At 42.9% G+C, this 22,404-nt stretch overlaps 1 protein-coding gene across 7 annotated transcripts in view; it reads left to right on the top strand.

Moving 5' to 3' along the window:
• The window catches only part of cux1b (cut-like homeobox 1b), a 296,665-nt gene that overhangs the window by 155,608 nt on the left and 118,653 nt on the right, over positions 1-22,404 (top strand). For all 7 annotated transcript variants that reach the window (XM_060905892.1, XM_060905893.1, XM_060905888.1 and 4 more), the window contains exons 4-7: positions 7,645-7,723; positions 10,890-11,027; positions 17,777-17,900; positions 19,976-20,052. In XM_060905892.1, the coding sequence (XP_060761875.1) occupies positions 7,645-7,723; positions 10,890-11,027; positions 17,777-17,900; positions 19,976-20,052 (418 nt within the window). The remainder of the gene's footprint in view (positions 1-7,644; positions 7,724-10,889; positions 11,028-17,776; positions 17,901-19,975; positions 20,053-22,404) is intronic.

Raw genomic sequence — 22,404 nt, 5'->3', positions numbered from 1 at the left:
AGAGCACCACCTGGACAGCCAGCAGTTCAGCGACCATAACCTGCTGTAAGCTACATCGCCACGCCGCATTGGGATGGGGCCAGAGCATACTACAGCATCGGACATCGCCTTCGCTAATTTAAACACCTCTACAAAGTTACTCTTAGTAACCTCAGACTGACGAAGGCGTATATCATTAGCTCCTGCATGGATAACTATCTTTGAGAACCTGTGCTTGCCTAGGACCCTAAGATTACCTGCTATGTCCGGCGCCCTGGCTCCCGGTATACACCTGACTAAAGCTGCTGGTGCCCCTAAAGGCTGAGCTAATTTCACGTGCCGTATGATAGAGTCCCCTATAACCAGAGCTCTTTCAGGTTTCTCAGTGGGTGCATCACTAAGGAGAGCAAACCTGTTCGATACGTGACGCGGAGAGGAGTGGTGCTCCCGTGGGCGAGCCTCAGCGGTAGCTTTGGCTCTACGCTTATGCCGCCGAGCCGTCACCCATTCGCCCCGCTGTAAGGGCTCTAATGCCGGAGTTGGGGGATTGCTAACTCCACCTAGGGCGTCCAGACTTTCCCTAACGGAAACTACACTGTTCTCACGCTCACTAACCTGCTCTAAAGCCTGGACACGCGCTTCTAGCACTGAAATCTTCTCCGTCAGAGAGCTAACTAATCTGCACTTATCACAAGTAAAGCTAATAGAGCTATCGCTAGTGACGGAGGAAGAATGACTAAACATCCTGCACTCAGCACACTGGACAGGCTGAAGGTGTGCCATGATGAAAAGATTCACGTACCTTAAATGAAGATCTGTTGATATTAAAGCAGATCAGATGGCCTCCGCTTGTGGACTTTACACAGGAGGAGAGAAAAAGAAAGCTTCCGGTCTCGGCGTTCTTCCGAAAAAAGAAAGAGAAAAAACCGGAAAAAAAAAACCGGAAAAAGGAAAGCGAAAGTGAAAAGTACAAAAATGAAAGCGACAGTATAATAAAAATGAAGACGATACTGGAAATTTATTTATAGAAAAAAAGTTAAAAAAGGATTAGTAATTAACGCCGGCACTCGCGGGAAAAAAAACTCGGCGCGAACAACTCAGGAAACAGGAAGTGCCTGTGTGGGTGAAGAAGCCTTTCGGATGAGAGGTGAAACGTCTTCAAGAATTTCAATCAAGTCCATTTGCCTTCTTTGGGTTCCTGAAAGGTTAAATTTAATGTGGATCATGAGTGCACTTGCTTGGAAAATGGTTAGTTAGTTCCAGGGTATAGTAATATATTAATTAATTAATTATATATTAATATACCCTGGAACGGTGGTGCAATGGTTAGCACTATTGCCTTGCAGCAAGAAGGTTCCAGGTTCGATCCTCACGGCCAACGGGGGCCTTAATGTGTGGAGTTTGCATGTTCTCCCCTTGTCTGTGTGGGTTTCTTCTGGGTGCTCCGGTTTCCCCCACAACTCAGACATGCAGACTAGGTAAAATACCCAGCCACTGGTGTTGTACAAGCTGGTCCCAAGCCCGGATAGGTTTGGGAGGGTTGCTACAGGAAGGGCATCTGGTGTAAAACCTATGCCAAATCAAATATGTGGAACAGCTCTGCTGTGGTGACCCCTCAAGTGAGCAGCCGAAAGAAGTTGTTGTTCCAGGGCATATTGGGAAAAGAATGCTGGGGGTGGAGTTGCCAGGTAGAAGGAAACCAGGAAGACTAAAGATGAGGGCGGTTGGGGTGAGAGAAGAAGATATGGAGGGATGTTAAACCTCTGCCAAATCAAATACGCTGAACCGATCCACTGTGGCGACCCCTAACGGGAACAGCCAAAAGATGATGATGATGATGATGAAGAGGAGTTCCAAATAAAGTTGCTCGACTTGAAAATTTCCAAGTTGTCCGCAGAGTCGGGGTTTGGGTGGCTCCCTTGATGTGGTGTATTGGTGAAATGGAAATTTTTGAATGTTCAAAAAGTTTGCAAAGACACACTGATAGTTGTCACATGCAACTGAAAACAAGTTTGGTTTCTCGGTAACTATAGAGACAGGAACAGCAATCAAACAGGTCCAAGCATCAAGCCCCAGGGGTCATTTCTTGCCAAGATACATGGAACACTATATAGACCGTAGATGAAGAAACTGTTCAGTAATAGTTCTGTGTGATAACTGAAATGCCTGCTGAAAGCTGATTGGCTGATTTGAGTACTTGTTCGCATCATCAAAATTTTCAGTTTAGCAAGGAGGTGTAGGTTTGGGTGGCCTTGGTGTATTATTGAAATGGAAATTTGGAAGTGGTTCAAGTTTACAAAGAAACCCTGATAGACGTGTCCCTTAGCAAAAAGTAGTATACTTAAAGTTCATTTTATTAAGTATGCTTCAGTATAAGTATAGCAAGTATACTACAGACCATGTACTTTTAGTGTACTAGAAAGTATACAAATTTAATACTTTGTCGGACTAAATTGGAACATTTCAAGTTTATAAAAGTATACTTTAAAGTTCATTTTAAGTTTGCAAAAGTACACTTTAAAGTATACAACAAGTACACTCATCTATATACTATCAATGTACTTGGTATATCCCTCTTGTATGCTTAAATTATACCACAAGTACACTTATCGATATACTGCCATTGTACTAGTTATATACTTCGAGTCCCTATTTTTAGTTTATTATTGTATACTTTAAGTATACTGTTATAAATGTTGGTTATTTCACTAGTTTACTTGTTATACTTTAAGTTTGCTTGGCATATTACTTGTAGCTTACTATTTATATACTGGAAATATACTCCTTAAAGTATTCTTAAAGTTTACTCATACTGTATGTACACGAGTGTGATGCATTTACAAAATCACAAGACAGAATGTTGAAAACAAGTTTGATATATTTTCAAACATTTCAAAAACAAAGACCTATGAAATCAAGGCCTATGAAATCCTTACTGGAGAAAATGAAAGGAAAAAGTGCACATTTGCATGTAAAAATGTAAGCATAATGGTCTCTTGATCAATAAAGTCAAGTCAGAAGTTTTTCTGTTTTTGTGTATGATTTTAAGGTACATAAAGATAATGCAATTGAGCACACATACTATATACTGTAAAGTTTTAAACTCCAGCATTATATTATATTAATATATAAATTAAATGTTAAGCATGAGTCAATGACTTGACCTTATTATGCACTTGGAGCAAGATATACTAAGTATTAGCAGTTTGTGGCAGAAAAACGTAAAAAGTATACTTAAGTATAAGTTTTAGTATTAAAGTATACTGTAAGTGTAAGTCTTAGTATTAATGTACTTGGTCTTAGACTTTTGTTTATACTTTTCAGTATAAGCCAAGTATACTTCACTATACTATTCTTAAGTATATAAAATATAGTTTGTAAAAAGTCAACTTCAAGTATACTTCCTCAGTTTTAGTAAAAAAATAAGTATACTCATAGTACACTTGAATAAACTTCTTTTTGCTAAGGGGTAACGGAAAAAAGAAACCAGTTTGGTGTTGTCACAAGAGCAGCAGTAATGATGATGATTATGATGATCTAGGCAGAAAAAGCGATCTACGGGGTCCAAGCAGGTTCATAAGTCACACCCAGGGTGGCCAGTTCTTGCCAAACAACATACTCGAACTTCAAACTTGAACAACAATGATAATAATAGGTGCCAGAAGTGATCTGAGGGGGCCAAGCTCTTTTGCCCCTTTTCCACCAAAGCAGTTCCAGGGCTGGTTCGGGGCCAGTGCTTAGTTTGGAACCGGGTTTTCTGTTTCCACTGACAAAGAACTGGCTCTGGGGCCAGAAAAACCAGTTCCAGGCTAGCACCAGCTCTTTGCTGGGCCAGAGGAAAGAACCACTTATGTCAGCGGGGGGGCGGAGTTATTAAGACAGACAACAATAACAAGACCGTGAAAGATCGCCATTTTTAAGCGACGAGAAGCAGCAGCTGTACAAATGCGAAGTCATCCATTATTATTATTGTTGTTGTTGCTGCTGCTGCTGCTTCTTCCGCGTTGTTTTTGCTTCGATATTCGCGCCAAGGTTTATGCAAACGTAGCGACGTAACTGACGTATACAGCGACGTAACTGACGTATACAGCGACGTAATGACGTGGCTTCCCTTAGCACCGCGAGCTATGGAAAAGCAAACTGGTTCTCAGCTGGCTCGCAAGTTGAACGAGTTGTGAACCAGCACCAGCACTGGCCCCGAACCAGCCCTGGAACTGATTTGGTGGAAAAGGGGTATTTTTGCACCCAGTTCTTGCCAAGTTACACAGAATACAAAAGAGATCATAGATAAAACTGTTCAGCAGTAGCACAGTGCTAACACTGTGGCATGTCTTGACTGACTGACTACCTGATTAGAGCACTTGTTTAGAAATGATCATCATGTTCGGGGGGGGGATACCAAAGATGTCTCGATCTGAGTGGCCTGGATGTATTCTGCTGTATAGCTGTATAGATTGCTCGATCTAGGGGTCCAAGTAGGATTTTACAAATATTGTTGCAGGTTCTTGGTAAGTTATATAAAACACTAAAGAGACCATAAAGTACAGTTGCTCAATGCGAACACTGTAAAATGCCTGCTGAATGCTGATTGGTTGATGGGTCAAGCAACTTCCACATGAACACATTTAAGTCTAATTTCTGTACTGTCTTTCTTGACCCATTAAGGCTTTATAACACAGAAAAAGAAAAACTATATGTAGAAAAGGTTGAACGAGTGGTAAAGTTTTCAGGAGGAGGAGGTAGACGAGAGATGATGGTCGTGTTGTCTCGCTGCAGCACGTCCTCAGAATTGATCCTGTTTTACTTCAGTTCATGCTTGAATTACAAGTGTTTGGGGAATGAATAAATGTAACATTAAGTATTTCACCTTGTGTTAAGTGTCTTAATAACATTTTTCTCCTGCATGACTGACTTCCCTCCTGTCCCCTTTATCATGTCTCTCAGAAAGAGAATAAACTCTCGTCAGTGTTCACTTGTCACTTTTTCCTTTCAGGGTCGTTTCCTTTCTGCTTTTAATCCTGTGAAAAAGCTCACGTGCGCTGCACAGCGAGGAAACCAGGCTTGATTTCACTTCAGCGCCTGCTTTTATCCAGAGTGACAGCAACTTGTGCTGTTTTTCCACTGCACATTAAAAACAAAAAGAGCTGGCCCAAACACACACTTCACTGGAAAACGTTTTGCAGCATGTGATGACGGCTGCGTGGAAGAAAAGCTTTGATCAGCATTGATTACCGGCTTTACCCGATTGGCTGTATGCTGTAAGCTGAGATTCATCCAATCAGACGACACATCATACATAGGATTAAAAAAATAATAAAGACAAAGTCTTTCCTCTCTCTCTCACCCTCCCTCTTATTCACTTAATCTTTCCCTTCCTTTCCCCTTTTTTACTATTTTAAAATTTTTACTTTAATTTAATTCAATTTAGTCTTTCCTTCCTCCCTCCCTCCCTCCCTCCCTTTTTAACTTGTTTTTTTTTTACTCTAGTTCGCTTCCACAATTTAGTTAGAAAGAAAGCCTCTTTATTTATTTATTTCGTCTCCTTTCTTTACCCTTTTTTTACGCAATTTACTTTTTCTTCCCCTTTTCGACTATTTAAATTTTTTACTTTAGTTTCCTCCTGCCTTTCGTTCTTTCTTTTGCTTTTTTGCTTTTTCTTTTCCTTTCATTCCCTTCCACACTTTGGTCTTTCTTTCGTCTCGTTTCTTTTCCCTTTTTTACCTTTTAATTTTCATTTCCTTCCATAATTTTGTCTTTCTTTCTTAATTATTTTCTTTCTTTCTTGATTTTAGGCCTTCTTTCTTTCTTTCTTTCTTTCTTTCTTTCTTTCTTTCTTTCATCTTCTTCCCCTTTTGACTATTTCAATTTTTTACTTTAGTTCCCTCCCACCCTTCTTTCTTTCCTTTTTTTATTTCTTTCATCTCCTTTCTTTATTTCTCCCCCCTTTTTTGTTCTTTCTTTTACTTTCATTCTCTTCCATAGTTTGATCTGTCTGTCTTTTTCTTTTGTCTCCTTTCTTTCCCCTTTTTTACTTCATCTCATCTCATTATCTCTAGCCGCTTTATCCTTCTACAGGGTCGCAGGCAAGCTGGAGCCTATCCCAGCTGACTACGGGCGAAAGGCGGGGTACACCCTGGACAAGTCGCCAGGTCATCACAGGGCTGACACATAGACACAGACAACCATTCACACTCACATTCACACCTACGGTCAATTTAGAGTCACCAGTTAACCTAACCTGCATGTCTTTGGACTGTGGGGGAAACCGGAGCACCCGGAGGAAGCCCACGCGGACACGGGGAGAACATGCAAACTCCGCACAGAAAGGCCCTCGCCGGCCATGGGGCTCGAACCCAGGACCTTCTTGCTGTGAGGCGACAGCGCTAACCACTACACCACCGTGCCACCCCCCTTTTTTACTTTTTAAATTTTTTTACTTTCATTTCCTTCCACAATTTAGTCTATCTTCTTTTTTTTACTTTTCTTTCTTTCTTCCTTCCTTGCTTTCTTCCCTCCCTCCCCCTATTTTATGTTAGTTCCCTACTGCAATTTAGTTTCTCATTCAGTCTTCCTTTCTTTTGTCTCTTTTTTCTTTTTCCTTTACTTTCATTCCATTCCACATTTTGGTCTTTCTGTATAAAATTGAAGATGTTGTGTAACGTCTCTGAAATGAGCATGAGGTATCGCTTGCATTAGAACCACTATAAACAGTCGCAGCTCGTCACATCACTGAGAAATCACAGTGTTCGGAAAAGTCAGAAAGTTACAGCTTTACTGCTCCTGACACTGGGGACTGTTTGCAGAAATATTACAGAAGTATCCACTCGAAGATCATTCCGGAAAGTTCCTGTGGAAGTTGATGCGTCAGAAATGAACAGAAATGTGTTCGAATGCGGCCATATAAACGCCGTCAGAGCTGCTGGTATCGGAAATAAATCAACACTTGGACCAATCAGAGTGGAGAATTCAACAGCAATGCACAACACGCTGGAACTTCAGGAGGAAAAACTTTCTGTTGAAAGGATCAGAGGTGTTTTGTGTGCGTGTGTGTGTGTATGCGTGTGTGTATGTGTTTTCCAGATCTGTGGAATGTGATATCTTCAGTTTCCACTGTATATTCATTAATATCTGTGTGTGGAGGAGTGTATCTTCACTGTGTGTGTGTGTGTGTGTGTGTGTGTGAGAGAGAGATGGTAAGTTAGTATCTGTTTACGTGCACATATTTGGGTGAGAAATTGGTGTTTGCCGGTACGTTCTGTTCTTGATGGCTTGATGATAAGCATGTGCACATTCATTTTTTTTTTATCTAGGTATGTGTGTGTGTGTGTGCGCGTGTGTGTGGGATGGAGAGAGAGATAAACACTAAAGCACAGGGATGCGTGTGCCAACAGTCAGGGGGCAGCTGTTGTGCTCTGATAAGGTGCACTGATACAGTAGATAGGAATGATTTGGTACAGGTTGCACACACACACACACACACACCTTGTTGTTCTCCCTTTCACTACCACTCAATCACTTCATCTTTCTGAAGCTATGGAAATATCTTTGCCTCTCTTATATCATTATTACTAGGTGTGTGTGTGTTTGTGTGTCTGATCATGTCAAGATGTTTGTGTGTAGTCTTTTGTTCTGACTTTCCCCATGTCATCTCTCTTTCTCCACCAGATTGACGCATTGAGTAAAAGAAGTAAAGAAGCAGAGGCTGCCTTCTTGAACGTCTATAAGAAACTGATCGATGTCCCAGGTGAGTGTGGGGGTGGGGGGCTGGGGGTTGGACGTCATATCGGAAGGTGGCTCCCATTGAGTGTGATGACGAGATGCGTCCTGAGGCATAGCCCATACACAAGCGTGTGCTATTTAGTGAAAGTGTTCACTTCATGGCAGTAGATAGAGCCAAACACAGCTGGGGTGGGGGTGCCAATACTTTAGTGAAACAACAAACACAGGTTCAGCGTGTTCAAGGTTTCTTTGTGTGTGTGTGTAATCACATGATTACATAATTAGTCCAGCTGTCTCGTTAATGAAAGTCTTCCCATGGGAGGCAGGGTGTGATGTGATTAGTCACACAGACATTAAACCCAACCTGATGAGGATTGGGGTTTGAGGCTGAGGTCCCCAGAGGGCTCAGAGGGAGTCTGGGAAAGAGACAGATGGATGGACAGTTGGGGGGGATAGAGAGACAGATAGACAGACAGACAGATGGTGAGTTGGGGGAAAGGGAGGGAGGGATGGATGGGTGGAAAGTTGGAGAGACGGACAGAGACAGACAGGGAGTCAGAGAGAGATGCAGATGGAGAGTTGGGGGAGAGAGGGATGGACGGATAGAAGGTTGGAGAGACAGACAGACCTGGAGTTAGAGAGAGGGAGAGAGAGAAGGATAGAAAGACAGAGTTGGGGAGAGAGCAAGAGAGAGAGACAGGCGGAGAGTTGGGGAAGAGAGAGCGAGAGAGACAGGCAGGTGGAGAGTTGGAGAGGGACGGATGGACAGAAAGTTGTAGAGACAGACCGACCTGGAATTGCAGAGAGAAGGACGGAAAGACACAGTTATAGAGAGAGACAGAGACAGGTGGAGAGTTGGAGAGACAGACAGAGTTGGGGGGAGAGACAGACGGAGTTGGGGTGAGAGAGACGGATGGAGACAATAAGAGAGAGATGGAGTTGGGGAGAGAGAGACAGATGGATGGAGACGCAGAGGGAGACAGTTGGGGGGATAGAGACAAGGAGGGAGACAGTTGTGGCAAGAGAGAGACAGATGGATAGAGACGGAGGGAGATAGTTGGGGAGAGAGAGACAGCTGGAGACAGGGACTGAGACGGAGTTGGGGGGAGATGGAGACAGGGAGAGAGACAGAGTTGGGGGGGGAGATGGGGAAGGGGAGGGAGACCGAGTTGGGGGGAGATGGAGACGGGGAGGGAGACCGAGTTGGGGGGAGATGGAGATGGAGACGGGGAGGGAGACAGGGGGAGAGATAGAGTTGGGGGGAGATGGAGACGGCGAGGGAGACCGAGTTGGGGGGAGATGGAGACGGGGAGAGACAGACAGATGGATGGAGACAGGGAGAGAGAAAGAGTTGGGGTGAGATGGAGACGGGGAGGGAGACAGGGAGAGAGAGTTAGGGGGGACATGGAGACAAAGAGGGAGACGGAGAGAGAGACAATTGGAGGGAGATGGATACAGGGAAAGAGACAGGAGGCCTCTGGATGCTGTGCTGTTCCTTTTGCAGTTCCGATTAAGATCACACTGCAACATCAGCATTGTTACAGCCATCATTCATCATCACACCTGTCCATCTCTCTCTCTCTCTCTCTCTCTCACACACACACACACACACACACACACACACACACACACACACACACACACACACACACACACACAGAGCCTGGAGCTCCTGCCACATGGTTCTGTGAGTGACACGCTGTAGTGGACATGCAGCTTGTCTCATTCAGATTGACACTACAGTCATCTCAGCTCTGTATCTCCCTCCTGTACATCTCTCTCTCTCTCTCTCACACACACACACACACACACACACACACACACACACACACACACACACACACACACACTTTCTCTTACTCATTTCGTTTACAGCTCATTGTTTCTCTCCCTTTTTCTTATGTCTTTACTCTTCTTTTTTTAGCATTTCTTTCTCTTTTACCTTGTTTCTCTTGTTCTCTCTGCCCTTTCTCCTTTTCATATTTCTCTCTTATCCTGACATTACTTTGCTTCTCTCTCAATCTTTTTTTCTTCACTCTTTCTCTTCCCCTCTTTTTATTGTTGATCTTTCCATCACTTTTACTTGCTAATGTTTTTCTTTTCTTTTTCTCTCTTTTACTTTTCATTGGTGTTTTTTGCTTTCTCTTTCTCCTTTATTCCGTCTTTATTCTCTCATTCTCTCTGACTGTCTCAGCCTCATTTACTTTTATTCTTTCAGTTTACTGTTGTTTTCCTCTCTTACTTTGTCCTCATTTAATTTTCTCTTAATCTCTCTTTCACTGTTTCTTAGTGTATTCCCCCCGTTCCACTTGTCTCTGCAGTAGCTGCGAGTGATGGAACAGTCTCACACACACACACACACACACACACACACTGAGCTGAAGGCTGCAGTGTCAGCACTCCAAAAACACACAGCACAGCAGCTAAACTTAGCCTCGCTGCTTCTGCACCCAGAAACAGGAGTAATTAGTCACAGCGCCCGTCTTTTGTCCCGTCACACACTCCGTCTCCGTTCCCGTGTGTGTGTCTCCGATTGCTTGTATGTTATTATTTGTCTGTGTGTCGTTGATCGTGTTCTTTCTCCTGTTGAATGTCATGATGTCGACTTCGAGCTGCTCTCTGCATCTTTCTTTGAGTAGGTGTGGGTGTACGCGACTAAGTTTGCTGTGCCCTTGATTCACTCACTAACAAATTAGGCTCTTCATCACAGAGTACATCAGAGAGTACCCAGCATGCCCTTGGGCTTCTCTAGTCATCAGCTGTTGTGCACCGTGTGCCGCACTGGCCTTGCTAAATGTGTGTGTGTGTGTGTGTGTGTGTGTGTGTGTGTGTGTGTGTGTGTGTGTGTGTGTGTGTGTGAAGGAAACAGATGGATGAACACTGCCTGCCTGATGACCTTCACACACTCACACTCACACACAAAGTTCTCTAAGTGCATTATTAAAAGTTCTTAAGGCTTTACACAGATCTGTAAGATTTCTACTAATCACCATACACACAACACACTGCATGGCACACAAAGATTTCTCACACATCACCACTTAGTGCTATAAAACACTGTGTATGTACATGTTGCTGCTGTAGAAAATAAGAAATAGGAAAAGTTTTCACTAGGAGGTTATTCTTTTTAAAATGACCCGATTCTGGAGGTTTTTGGACGTGTATGACGTGTGTGTGTGTGTTCCGCTCAGATCCCGTCCCCGTGTTGGAGCTCGGCCAGCAGCTGCAGCTGAAGGTACAGCGGATGCACGACATCGAGACGGAGAACCAGAAACTGCGCGAGACGCTGGAGGACTACAACAAAGAGTTTGCCGAGGTCAAGAACCAGGGTGAGAACACACACATGCACACACTTTCTCCTCTCACATTTGAGCCTGTCTCTCTCATACTCGCGTGGTATAAAGTGTTTGTTTCATAGATTCAGTGTTGGTTGTTTATCAACATGGTTGTTCTCGATAAACCTGTGCTCGCACCAGCAATCAGCAAACGTACCCAGCTTCTACATGTACTATCCCATGGTGCCCTAAAGGCGACGAATCCAAACGACTCGAACCAATCCTATGGCATCTTTAGTTCCCCTTTTACTGAGCTCCGTGAAGACATGAAGGCTTGTCATTCCACGCCCACCTTGGCACAAGAACTCGACCTCAACCCCACTGAACACCTTTGCGATGAACTGCACCCCAGACCTCCTCACCTGACATCATTAACATTCTTGTAGCTGAATGAACCCAAATCCCGAACGAGCCCCTACTAATGTCATGGAAATCTATCCTTCATTAGAAGAGTGGAGGACAACTCATTCCATTCCGGATTTTTCAGCAAGGAGATACAGTGCCTTGAAAAAGTATTCATACCCCTTGAACTTTTTCACATTTTTCCACCTTACAACACGAACTTAAAAATTTTTTATTGAGATTTTATGTGATAGACCAACACAGAGTAGCACGTAATTGTGAAGTGAAACAAAAATGATAAATGGTCTTCAAAATTTTAAACAAATAAAAATCTGAAAAATGTGGTGTGCATTAGTATTCAGCCCCCTGTACTCTGATACCTCTAAATACAATCCAGTGCAATCAGTTGCCTTCAGAAGTCATCTAATTAGTTAATAGAGTGTGTGTAATTTACTCTCAGCATAAATACACTTGTTCTGTGAAGGCCTCAGTGGTTTGTTAGAGAACACTGAAGAACAAACAGCATCATGAAGACCAAAGAACTCAGCAGACAGGTCAGGGATAAAGTTCTGGAGAAGTTTAAAAGCAGGGTTAGGTTATAAAAAATATCCCAAGCTCTGAACATCTCAAGAAGCACTGTTCAATCCATCATTCAAAAATGGAAAAAGTATGGCACAACTGCAAACCTACGAAGACATGGCCGTTCACCTAAACTGACAGAGCGAGCAAGGAGAGCACTGGTCAGAGAAGCAGTCAAGAGGCCCATGATCACTCTGGAGGAGCTGCAGAAATCCACAGCTCAGGTGGGAGAATCTGTGCACAGGACAACTATAAGTCGTACACTCCACAAATCTGGCCTTTTTGGAAGAGTGGCAAGAAGAAAGCCATTGTTGAAAGACAGGCATAAGAAGCCATGTAGGGGACACAGCAAACATGTGGAAGAAGGTGCTTTGGTCAGATGAGACCAAAGTTGAACTTTTTGGCCTAAATGCAAAGCGCTATGTGTGGCGGAAAACTAACACTGCTCATCACCCTGCACACACCATCCCCACTGTGAAACATGGTGGTGGCAGCATCATGCTATGGGGATGCTTTTCTTCAGCAGGGACAGGGAAGCTGGTCAGAGTTGATGGGAAGATGGATGGAGCTAAATACAGGGCAATCGTGGAAGAAAACCTGTTGGAGGCTGCAAAAGACTTGAGACTGGGAAGGAGATTCACCTTCCAGCAAGACAGTGACCCTAAACATACAGCCAGAGCTACAATGGAATGGTTTAGATCAAAGAATATGAATGTGTTAAAATGGCCCAGTCAAAGTCCAGACGTAAATCCCATTGAGCATCTGTGGCAAGACTTGAAAACTGCTGTTCACAGACGCTCTCCATCCAATCTGGCTGAGCTTGAGCTATTTTGCAAAGAAGAATGGGCAAAAATTTCAGTGTCTAGATGTGCAAAGCTGGTAGAGACATACCACAAAAGACTTGCAGCTGTAATTGCAGCAAAAGGTGGCTCTACAAAGTATTGATGCAGGGGGGCTGAATACTAACGCACACCACATTTTTCAGATTTTTATTTGTTTAAAATTTTGAAGACCATTTATCATTTTCGTTTCACTTCACAATTATGTGCTACTCTGTGTTGGTCTATCACATAAAATCTCAATAAAAAACTTTCAAGTTCATGGTTGTAAGGTGGAAAAATGTGAAAAAGTTCAAGGGGTATGAATATTTTTTCAAGGCACTGTATACAGTAGGTGTGATGGTCAGCCAGTGTATTGTAATCGGCGGACCTGATGAATCTGTGGTTTGCTCCGATAGCTCACTTTGCTAATCAAGCAAATAATTTTGCACTGTTTAGCTCGAGCTACTATGTTTTTTCATCAGAACTGACAAACTACAAGAGACTTTTCACTTTCAGGTGTGAATCCCAAGTGAGGCATGTGCTTTTTCAGCCCAGTTTTCCTCCCAGTTTGCTCATTTACCATTTCCCACAAGCTAGCTATCACATTACTTATAATTAACTCTATGGCACTGAACACATGGTGCTTTATAGCAACTTCACTGGCTTTACTTTGTTCTAAGGGTGCACAAACTTTTGCACTCATACGGACTTAGACAGTCACGGGCCACTTATTAGGAATATGATCCGAGTACTTGCTCTTGCTCTCAAAGCAGCTTCAATTCTTCATGGTATGGATTCCACAAGGTCACATTTCCTTGGAAACATTCCTTTGAGTTTCCATGGTGACAGGATTGATGGCTTAATTGCTTTTCCGATTTATCCGAATTGTGGAAATAAAGCTGTGGTCAGCTACAATAGTTGGATAAGTGGGGACAACGCTTCAAACAATGCTTGGTTAGTATTAAGGCGCTGAAGAAAATATTCCCCACAACATTACACCACCCCCACCAGCCTGAACTGTTGACGCATGACTGGGAAGTGTGATTTCCTGTGCAAAGTCGCTCTTGGCTCCAAGATTGGTTCCTGATGTTTACTCTGGAGCTTCAAGGCTAATGCAATGCTAATGCAATGAGTGCATTATTGCTGATGGAGCACGTTTACAGTAAACAGAAAATGTGTACATGTATCTTTTCTTTTCCGATCCATTCCTTTAATTCTCGTCTCGTCTCGTCTCGTCTTCTTCCGCTTATCCAGGACCGGGTCGCGGAGGCAGCAGTCTAAGCATGGAAGCCCAAACTTCCCTTTCCCCAGACACCTCGGCCAGCTCCTCGGGAAGAACACCGAGGCGTTCCCAGGCCAGCCGAGAGACATAGTCCCTCCAGCGTGTCCTGGGTCTTCCCCGGGGCCTCCTCCCGGGGGGACATGCCTGGAACATCTCCCCAGGGAGGCGTCCAGGAGGCATCCGAAAAAGATGCCCGAGCCACCTCAGCTGGTTCCTCTCGATGTGGAGGAGCAGCGGCTCTACTCCGAGCTCCTCCCGAGTGACTGTGCTTCTCACCCTATCTCTAAGGGAGCGCCCAGCCACCCTGCGAAGGAAACTCATTTCAGCCGCTTGTATCTGCGATCTTGTTCTTTCTGTCATTACCCAAAGCTCATGACCATAGGTGAGAGTCGGAACGTAGATCGACCGGTAAATTGAGAGCTTCGCCTTTTGGCTCAGCTCCTTCTTCACCACGACGGACCGGTAAAGCGACCGCATCACTGCGGAGGCTGCACCGATCCGCCTGTCGATCTCACGCTCCATCCTTCCCTCACTCGTGAACAAGATCCCGAGATACTTAAACTCCTCCACTTGTGGCAGGACTTCTCCACCAACCTGGAGAGGGCAAGCCACCCTTTTCCGGTCGAGAACCATGGCCTCGGACTTGGAGGTGCTGATTCTCATCCCAGCCGCTTCACACTCGACTGCAAACCGCCCCAGTGCATGCTGAAGGTCCTGGTTTGAAGAAGCCAACAGGACAACATCATCCGCAAAAAGCAGAGATGAAATCCTGTGGTTCCCAAACAGGATTCCTTCCGGCCCCTGGCTGCGCCTAGAAATTCTGTCCATAAAAATTATGAACAGAACCGGTGACAAAGGGCAGCCCTGACGGAGTCCAACATGCACTGGGAACAGGTCTGACTTACTGCCGGCAATGCGAACCAGACTCCTGCTCCGTTCGTACAGGGACCGGACAGCCCTTAGCAAAGAGCCCCGAACCCCATACTCCCGAAGCACCCCCCACAGAATACCACGGGGGACACGGTCGAATGCCTTCTCCAGATCCACAAAGCACATGTGGACTGGTTGGGCAAACTCCCATGAACCCTCGAGCACCCTATGAAGGGTATAGAGCTGGTCCAGTGTTCCGCGACCAGGACGAAAACCGCATTGTTCCTCCTGGATCCGAGGTTCGACCATTGGTCCTTTAATTCTTTAATAAATAAATATTTTATTTATTAAATATTGTTCACCGTTATCATATTGTTTAATATTATCTTTACAAACAATAAAATACCTCTCTTGAAGGAGTGCTGCCTGCAGAAACAGGATGTCTTAACCCCAGGCGCTCGCTCTCTCTCTCTCTCTCTCTCTCTCTCTCTCTCATTGTGCCTCTCTCTCTTTCCCAACAGAAGCCATTGATTCCTCCCAACTTAAATGTTTAAAGTTCAATTTAGCAGTTATGGGCGAAAAGGCGTCCAAAGGGAGCTGCTCCTATTGATTATATGTCAGACCTGCAAGGCAGCAGTTTAAATCACACGTGAACACACAGAGCCGCTCTGTTTCTCTCTTTCGCTCTCCCTCTCTCTTTTGTGTGTAACACACACCGCTGCTCACACACACTCGCACTTGGAGCACTCAATCAGTGGCTATGAGCAACTCTGTCTTGCACATGCACTTTTCTGATCGCTCTAGGAACCTCCTGCTAAGAAACTTGTAACAAATGTACATCCTAGCTTCCGAGTATGTACACGCACATTTTATATATGCTCAGTGCTTTAAGTGGGAAAAAAAAGTGCCAGTACTCCCCATGTTCACCTGTTGGCATATGAGTCGGGTGGTTGGTATCAGCCGATCATCGAGTAACACATTCTGAATTTCTACAGTCAATAAAAGACAGGAAGACAATGCCAGTTTTCACAAAATTAATTTATTAAACAAACTACTTCAATCAGAGAAGGTATGTTGTCAGTTGGCTGGAGTATCGGTAGCAACAAGCTCTTCGCTGTTAGCAGACGCGCTAGTGTTAGCTTGCTGCTCTCCACCTGCATTTTCTGCTGCAGTAGAATTTGACTGTCGAAGAGCTGCGTCATCATCTGACTCCGTTTCGACTCTCATTCTCTTTGTGCCCTTTTGTAGCCATGCCAACGTTACTGTCCTGTTTTTTTGTTTCTTTGTTTTTCCCATTTGCTGTTTCCGACTTCTCCGTGAACAAGCGAGTGAGCGTCGAGAGAGGTGAGCATCGCGTAGTGCACCCTGGGTAATGTAGTTTAAATGTCATAATGAATTGCCAAGAGACACTCTGATATGGAGAGGACAGGAAAGGGTACTGTGAGCTTGTGGGAAGTCCTGGTACGCCAGGGGTTAAAATCTAGAAGTGGCGGTACTGCATACTGGCCCACTTAAGGCACTGTGCATGCTTTTATTTCTTCATCCTCACTAATCAGGCTCATTTGCATAAAGCCTCTTTTCTCTCTCTCGAAGTTAATAAGATAACAAAAAAACAAAACTTTTCATGTTACTCCGAAAACTAAGTTCGGAAGACTGGGTGGAAAATCTCCGAACTGTTAGAAAGGTCTGACAGTTGAGCATGTTCAACAAACATCTTCCAGAAATCTTCAACATCAATGATTAGTTGGTGTGTCGTCCCCCCCAACCCCCCCAAGCAGCACATTTGATCTGTTTTTTATTATTATTATTATTAGTCTCCGGTTACCCAGAGTGTCCTTCGTACAAATCCCAGTACAAAACGATCACGTATTAGAAAATGCGCATTAATATAAACCGATACATGATTTGTCTTGTACGTTTTCAGTGCACGACTGAGCCGATTCACGTTTGGACCCATCAGATTTGAGCTTTCGACAGCACCGTGGTAGGAATAAAAATTCAAAATAGCAAGCAGGATATTAAACTGTTTATTTCCCCAAAGACATGCTCAACCCTGTTAACTCCATTTCCATAACGTCGCAGGATACGGCGCTGAAATCCACAAGTGGCTCCGGAAATCGTTCGAAGTGTCGAGATGATGAGCGAGATGCCTTTCGATGCCTTTGTTTGTCCTGTTTGTGAATTATTATTATTTTAAAGTAACACAAGACACATTTCATCTTTGATTTTATTTCATACTGTTCGTCTCACTCTGGTGAACAGTTAATGTTCTGCGTGACTGCTATCCGAATAGGAAATGCGTCCGACGCTGAAAAGAAGTGTTTTCTCAGCTCAAGCTTTCACTTCTCATTACTTTGGCATAGTCCATGCTCGCTACCATTCATATTCGTTTTTCCTTAATTTTTTCCCGTGTTTATGGAAAATGGGACTTTTCAGTACAGTAACTTTTTCCAGTGCGTGTTTTTTCTTTTTTTTTCTTTTTTTTCTTTTGACAGCCAGTTTCTGAGGAAGAAGTGGTTCAAATTGATATGATGGAAAATGCTCTGTTTGATTGATCAGTATTGCTGGAGCTTTGTTTCTCAGCAGACACTGAGAATGTTTGCTCATCAGTCTAGCTCTCTCACCTCCTCATTCAAAGACTCAAACAGATCAGCTTCAAAAGTGTCATTGGACTTTAATGCTCATGCCAGTGACATCATTGTCATTTACATCACTAACTAGTGGACCCAAGTCTTTGCGCTAAATATTTTATACGATTCAAGGTTCCTCAAATCCCAGAGCAGAACTGATCAAGACTGTGTGTGTGTGTGTGTGTGTGTGCGCGCGCATGTGTGTTTGTTTTTGAGCAGAGGTTACTATCAAAGCACTTAAAGAAAAGATCCGGGAATACGAACAGACCCTGAAGAACCAGGCGGAGAACCTGGCACAGGAGAAAGAGCAGCAGCTTCACAACGACTATGCAGAGAAAGAGAGGTGAGGATGAAACACACAGACATCCTGCTATTAAACTCTCAAACAAGTTCTATGTTTTGGTGGAATAAGTAAATAGAAAAAAAAAACGATTCACAAATTACTGTGGCGTCTAAAAATCAGTGAGTTCACCGCCAGGTTTCATTTCATCCACCATAAAAGTTAATATGATTATCTCAAATTATACTTCCCGCAAGAAGGATGACGTCATTATTTACTAAAGGAGTAAAAGCAGTCGGCGAGTGCAGCTGTGTCGAAACAATGTCCAGATAGCTTTTCGATTTGTGAGCTAATAGTTGCATATGTTGCTTTTTGGGTGAATTTGAAAAGAGGGAAGAAAAAAGGTGAGGAGAATAGAAGGATGTTGTTGTGATGTGACGTACATTGTTATTGTATTGGAAGATATTGGTTGCTATGACACTATTTGATAGTTTTTATTACTTATAATGAGCCCTATGGCACCTAAGACATGGCTTTATAATCAACTACACTTTGTTCTAAGGGTGCACAAACTTTTGCACTCATACAGACTTAGACAGTCACGGGCCACTTATTAGGAATATGATCCTAATACTTGCTCTTGCTCTCAAAGCAGCTTCAGTTCTTCATGGCATGGGTTCCACAAGATAACATTCCTTGGAAACATTTCTTTGAGTTTCTGTGGTGACCATAATTGCATTTGGATTTGTCCAAATTGTGGAAATAAAGCGACGGTCAGCTATGCTGCTCAGATAGGTGGGTATAATGCTTCGAACAATGCTTGAGTAGTATTAAGGTGCTGAAGGAAACATTCTCCACAACATTACACTACCCCCACCAGTCTATGGAGTCACACCAAATTGTTACTCTACTACTGTTAGAAGAAATCATGATTCGTCAGACTTGACAATGTTTTATCCAGTCTGTCCAATCTCTATGCCCCCACTGTAGCATCAGATTCCTCACAAGATAAGATCTCCTGCTGCTGTAGCCCATCCACCGAGAGGTCTGACATGCTGAAGATGCTTTTCTGTGCAGAATGGTTGTTCAAGTTAGCATAGCTTTCCTGTCAGCTTGAACCAGTCTGGCTGTTGTCCTTTGAACTCCCTCATCAAGAAGATTATTCTAATTAGATACGTCATGTGATTATCTATTTAACGTGAGGCCACAACCAAAGTTATGCAAGTTGTAAGCAGGGAATGTTTTATGACTTTCAAAATAAACCTGAACCATCAAAAGGAATGCGAAGTTGCACGTAGAAAATTAAACATTGGACGCAAAACGGTGTACAAGGCAGGCGGATAGAATAGAATACTATATATAGGCAGTTATCAAGGTACAAGAATTGTATTTTGTGACTTGCCTAGTTAACTCCACGTATTAGAAAGAAAGAGTTGCAGAGAATAAAAATGTCCATAAATGGCCCGAGTGAAATTTTTAACTTTCAGCCCCGAAACCCGTTATTCAGTCATAGTATCCATATTTAATCAATTGTGCCTTTGGTTTTCGCGTACTTCCTTTGCGTCAGGATCCAGTCCTCTTCCTGTCTGGTCAGCCAGCTTCCTGTGAGGGTGACTGAGGTGTGTGTGTGTGTGTGTGTGTGTGTGTGTGTGTGTGTGTGTGTGTGTGAGAGAGAGAGAGAGAGAGAGAGAGAGAGAGCGAGCGAGTGGGCGAAATGGGGAGACATACACAGAGAGAGAGAGTGACTCATTGTGCTTATGTTATTAATATCTCAGTGGTAATATCTCATTGGCTTTATTAATAACTCAGACAGCCATAGTCCTGCAGTTCCACCCTCGAAGTTTGCTTTATTTTCCTAAAATAATCCCTGCTGTTTCTTCAGGCAGGCTGCTCATACAGTCCAGTCTGAACTTCGTTTCATATTACATCGCTGATTTTAGCTCAGTCTTCTATGAAATTTGTGAGTTTTTTATGTGGCGGTACAGCAGTGTCTTATTTTAAACAGATCAACTGAAGAAGAACCTGATATTTTAGTCGACTATCATTTTAAATTGTTGCTTCTGCAGCTTCCTCCGTTTTGATTTTTCTGCTTCATTCGCCTTCTTTTGTCCCCCCCCCCCCCCCCCCCCCCATGACAGGAAGTTGCAAGAGTCGCAGGAATCAATGGCCTCCAGGTTGGAAGAGGCAGAACACAAAGCTCAGACTCTACAGACAGGTACCAGGCTGAGGAATATTTTTAAAAAATCAAGAGTCACATTTATATATGAGATATTTATGATTACTGGTGCACCAATGTGATCCGATTACCAAGAGCATGTCTATATATGACAACCTCTGCCCTCAGGAATTCCTGGTTGGCTGTTGACTACAAATTCAGAGATCAGGAAGTAAAACCGTATGAGGAGCTAAAATCAGTCCTGGTGAATCAGTCCAGTCCTCTAGTTAGAAACATGCAGACTTCCTGAGTGAAAACGCACCCTGTGTGTATCGGAACAGATCAGCCAGGACTCGATCCTCAACACTTCGGTGCATCTCTAATTAACAGTTATTCCACGACATCGAGTCATACATGCATTTTGTAATTTTCAAACTTCTTTGAGCTTTTGAACCAGTCGAAAAAAATTCAACAAATTTTAATGCTTAAAGATGAAGAATGTAAACAAACTGGTGAAATGACAGGAGCAATTTGTGAAAAATGCGATGATAATTCTTGAAAATTTAAAAAAAGATGCGTTCTTACCATCAAATACTTTTATTCCCTATTTTGTTACTTTTATTTTTTGGATTTTTTGGGGTTTTGTTTTCGAGTAGTGTTTTTATTTCGTCCTCGGTTGGTTCAGCAACACGCTCCGCCATTTTGTTTTTCTCTACTCACAGTATATGAGCTGATATCCTAGTAGTAGAGTAGCCAATCAGAGTGCGTGATTCCTTGTATCCAGTGAATGTGGATAGAATAATTGTGATTACACCACATCACTGTTGAGGTCTTGGATCTGGTTGGTCAGAAGGTATCTGATTGATTGATTGATTGATTGATTGATTGATTGATTGATTGATTGATTGATTGATTTTTTTTTCCTCTTACAGCACCTTTAACAGTATTTCCACCTGTAACATTGTATTGTTTCTATGGTAACGGCCAATTTACAGGGATTTGCAGTATATGGTACACGTAATCCAAGACTAATAATAAACAAATTACTGAAAAGTGTTAAACAGCAAAAGATGTAGTAATTGAAATAAAGAAATGTCCGTTATTATGTAAGGAGATGTTTGTTTAACATTTATGGAGGGAGTCTCCAGTGTGAGAGCTTCACAACTTATCTCAGTCACAGAACTTAGTAACTGTCTTACTAACTTCAATCGAAAGAAAAAAAGAGGGTCTCTTCAGGGAATGAATGTTTATTGCTGCTGTAGCATACATGAGAACAGGAAGTAAAACTTAGTGAGCATTCCACAACATAGCTCGTAAATTTACTATAAATGGATAAAATGTCTTGCATTGATGTCTTAACACTGTGAGAAATGACATTGAGTGAAAATAGGTAACATTGTCAATAATAATAATAATGAAAACAACAGTGAGACCGTCAATGACTGCATAGTTCACTCCGGCCCTGTCTACTCCAAAGGAACGATCTAAAGTGGGCCACCTTGTACAATAAATGCTGCGAGCTATATACACTATATACAAGCTATATATAGAAGCGATATCCACCCTAGGAATACCAACCTATTTATCAGAAAGAATCCAAAACGGCAAGGAATTGACCGAGAAGAAGTGATTTTTGTTGAACTACTCATTAAGGCTTAATTAGTCCATCACTTCATTAATAATTGTAATTCAGCAAACGTGGGTGGAAGTTATGGGCACCCTACAGTAGGTACCCCTACCTTCATGCCGGGAAGAATTAAGGGAAGAGAAGCGATTTGTGTGGAAACTGCTCATTGGGGCTTAATTACTCCATATCTTCATTATTAATTGCAATTATGCAAATTTGGGTAGAAGCTATATGCACCCCAGGTAGACCTACCTTCCTGCCAAAAAAATCGGTGAAGAATTGAGAGAGAAGCAATTTTCATGAAACGTGGATGATGCTGGTCGGACGACAGGCAACACATGGTGACACAAACTGTTGGCTGGATGAGATGATAATAATAATAATATAGTCCGAACTAATCTTATATTTCCAATAAGATTCCCAAAAACAACCCCTCAAATATAAGATTATTAAGCCTGGTCAAGCTTTAAATAGTGTTGTTCAGCAGTAGGTATATACATATATTGAGTGACAGTAAACAGCGATACAAATTTATTATCATTCGAACCGATGAAACATGAATCGTGATCATCAGGCCGCGAAATCATACTTTTTCCTAGCGGTAATTGTGCTATTTAGACAGCAATAATGTACAATAGCAGAAATGCACGTGACTTCACCCTCGGAGGAAGTAGCACAGCTCTAATGCCGCAAAAATGCTAAAAAAAAAAAAAAAAAAAGGCGTCTCTAACGTGGGAAAGTGCTGTTGTGCAGTTGACTGTACAAATAGATTTTAGAAGAAATCA

The sequence above is a fragment of the Neoarius graeffei genome, chromosome 23, assembly GCF_027579695.1.
Source record: "Neoarius graeffei isolate fNeoGra1 chromosome 23, fNeoGra1.pri, whole genome shotgun sequence".
Taxonomy (NCBI): Eukaryota; Metazoa; Chordata; class Actinopteri; order Siluriformes; family Ariidae; genus Neoarius; species Neoarius graeffei.
The sequence above is the reverse complement of the archived record's forward strand: the minus strand, read 5'-3'. Positions and strand labels throughout refer to the sequence as shown.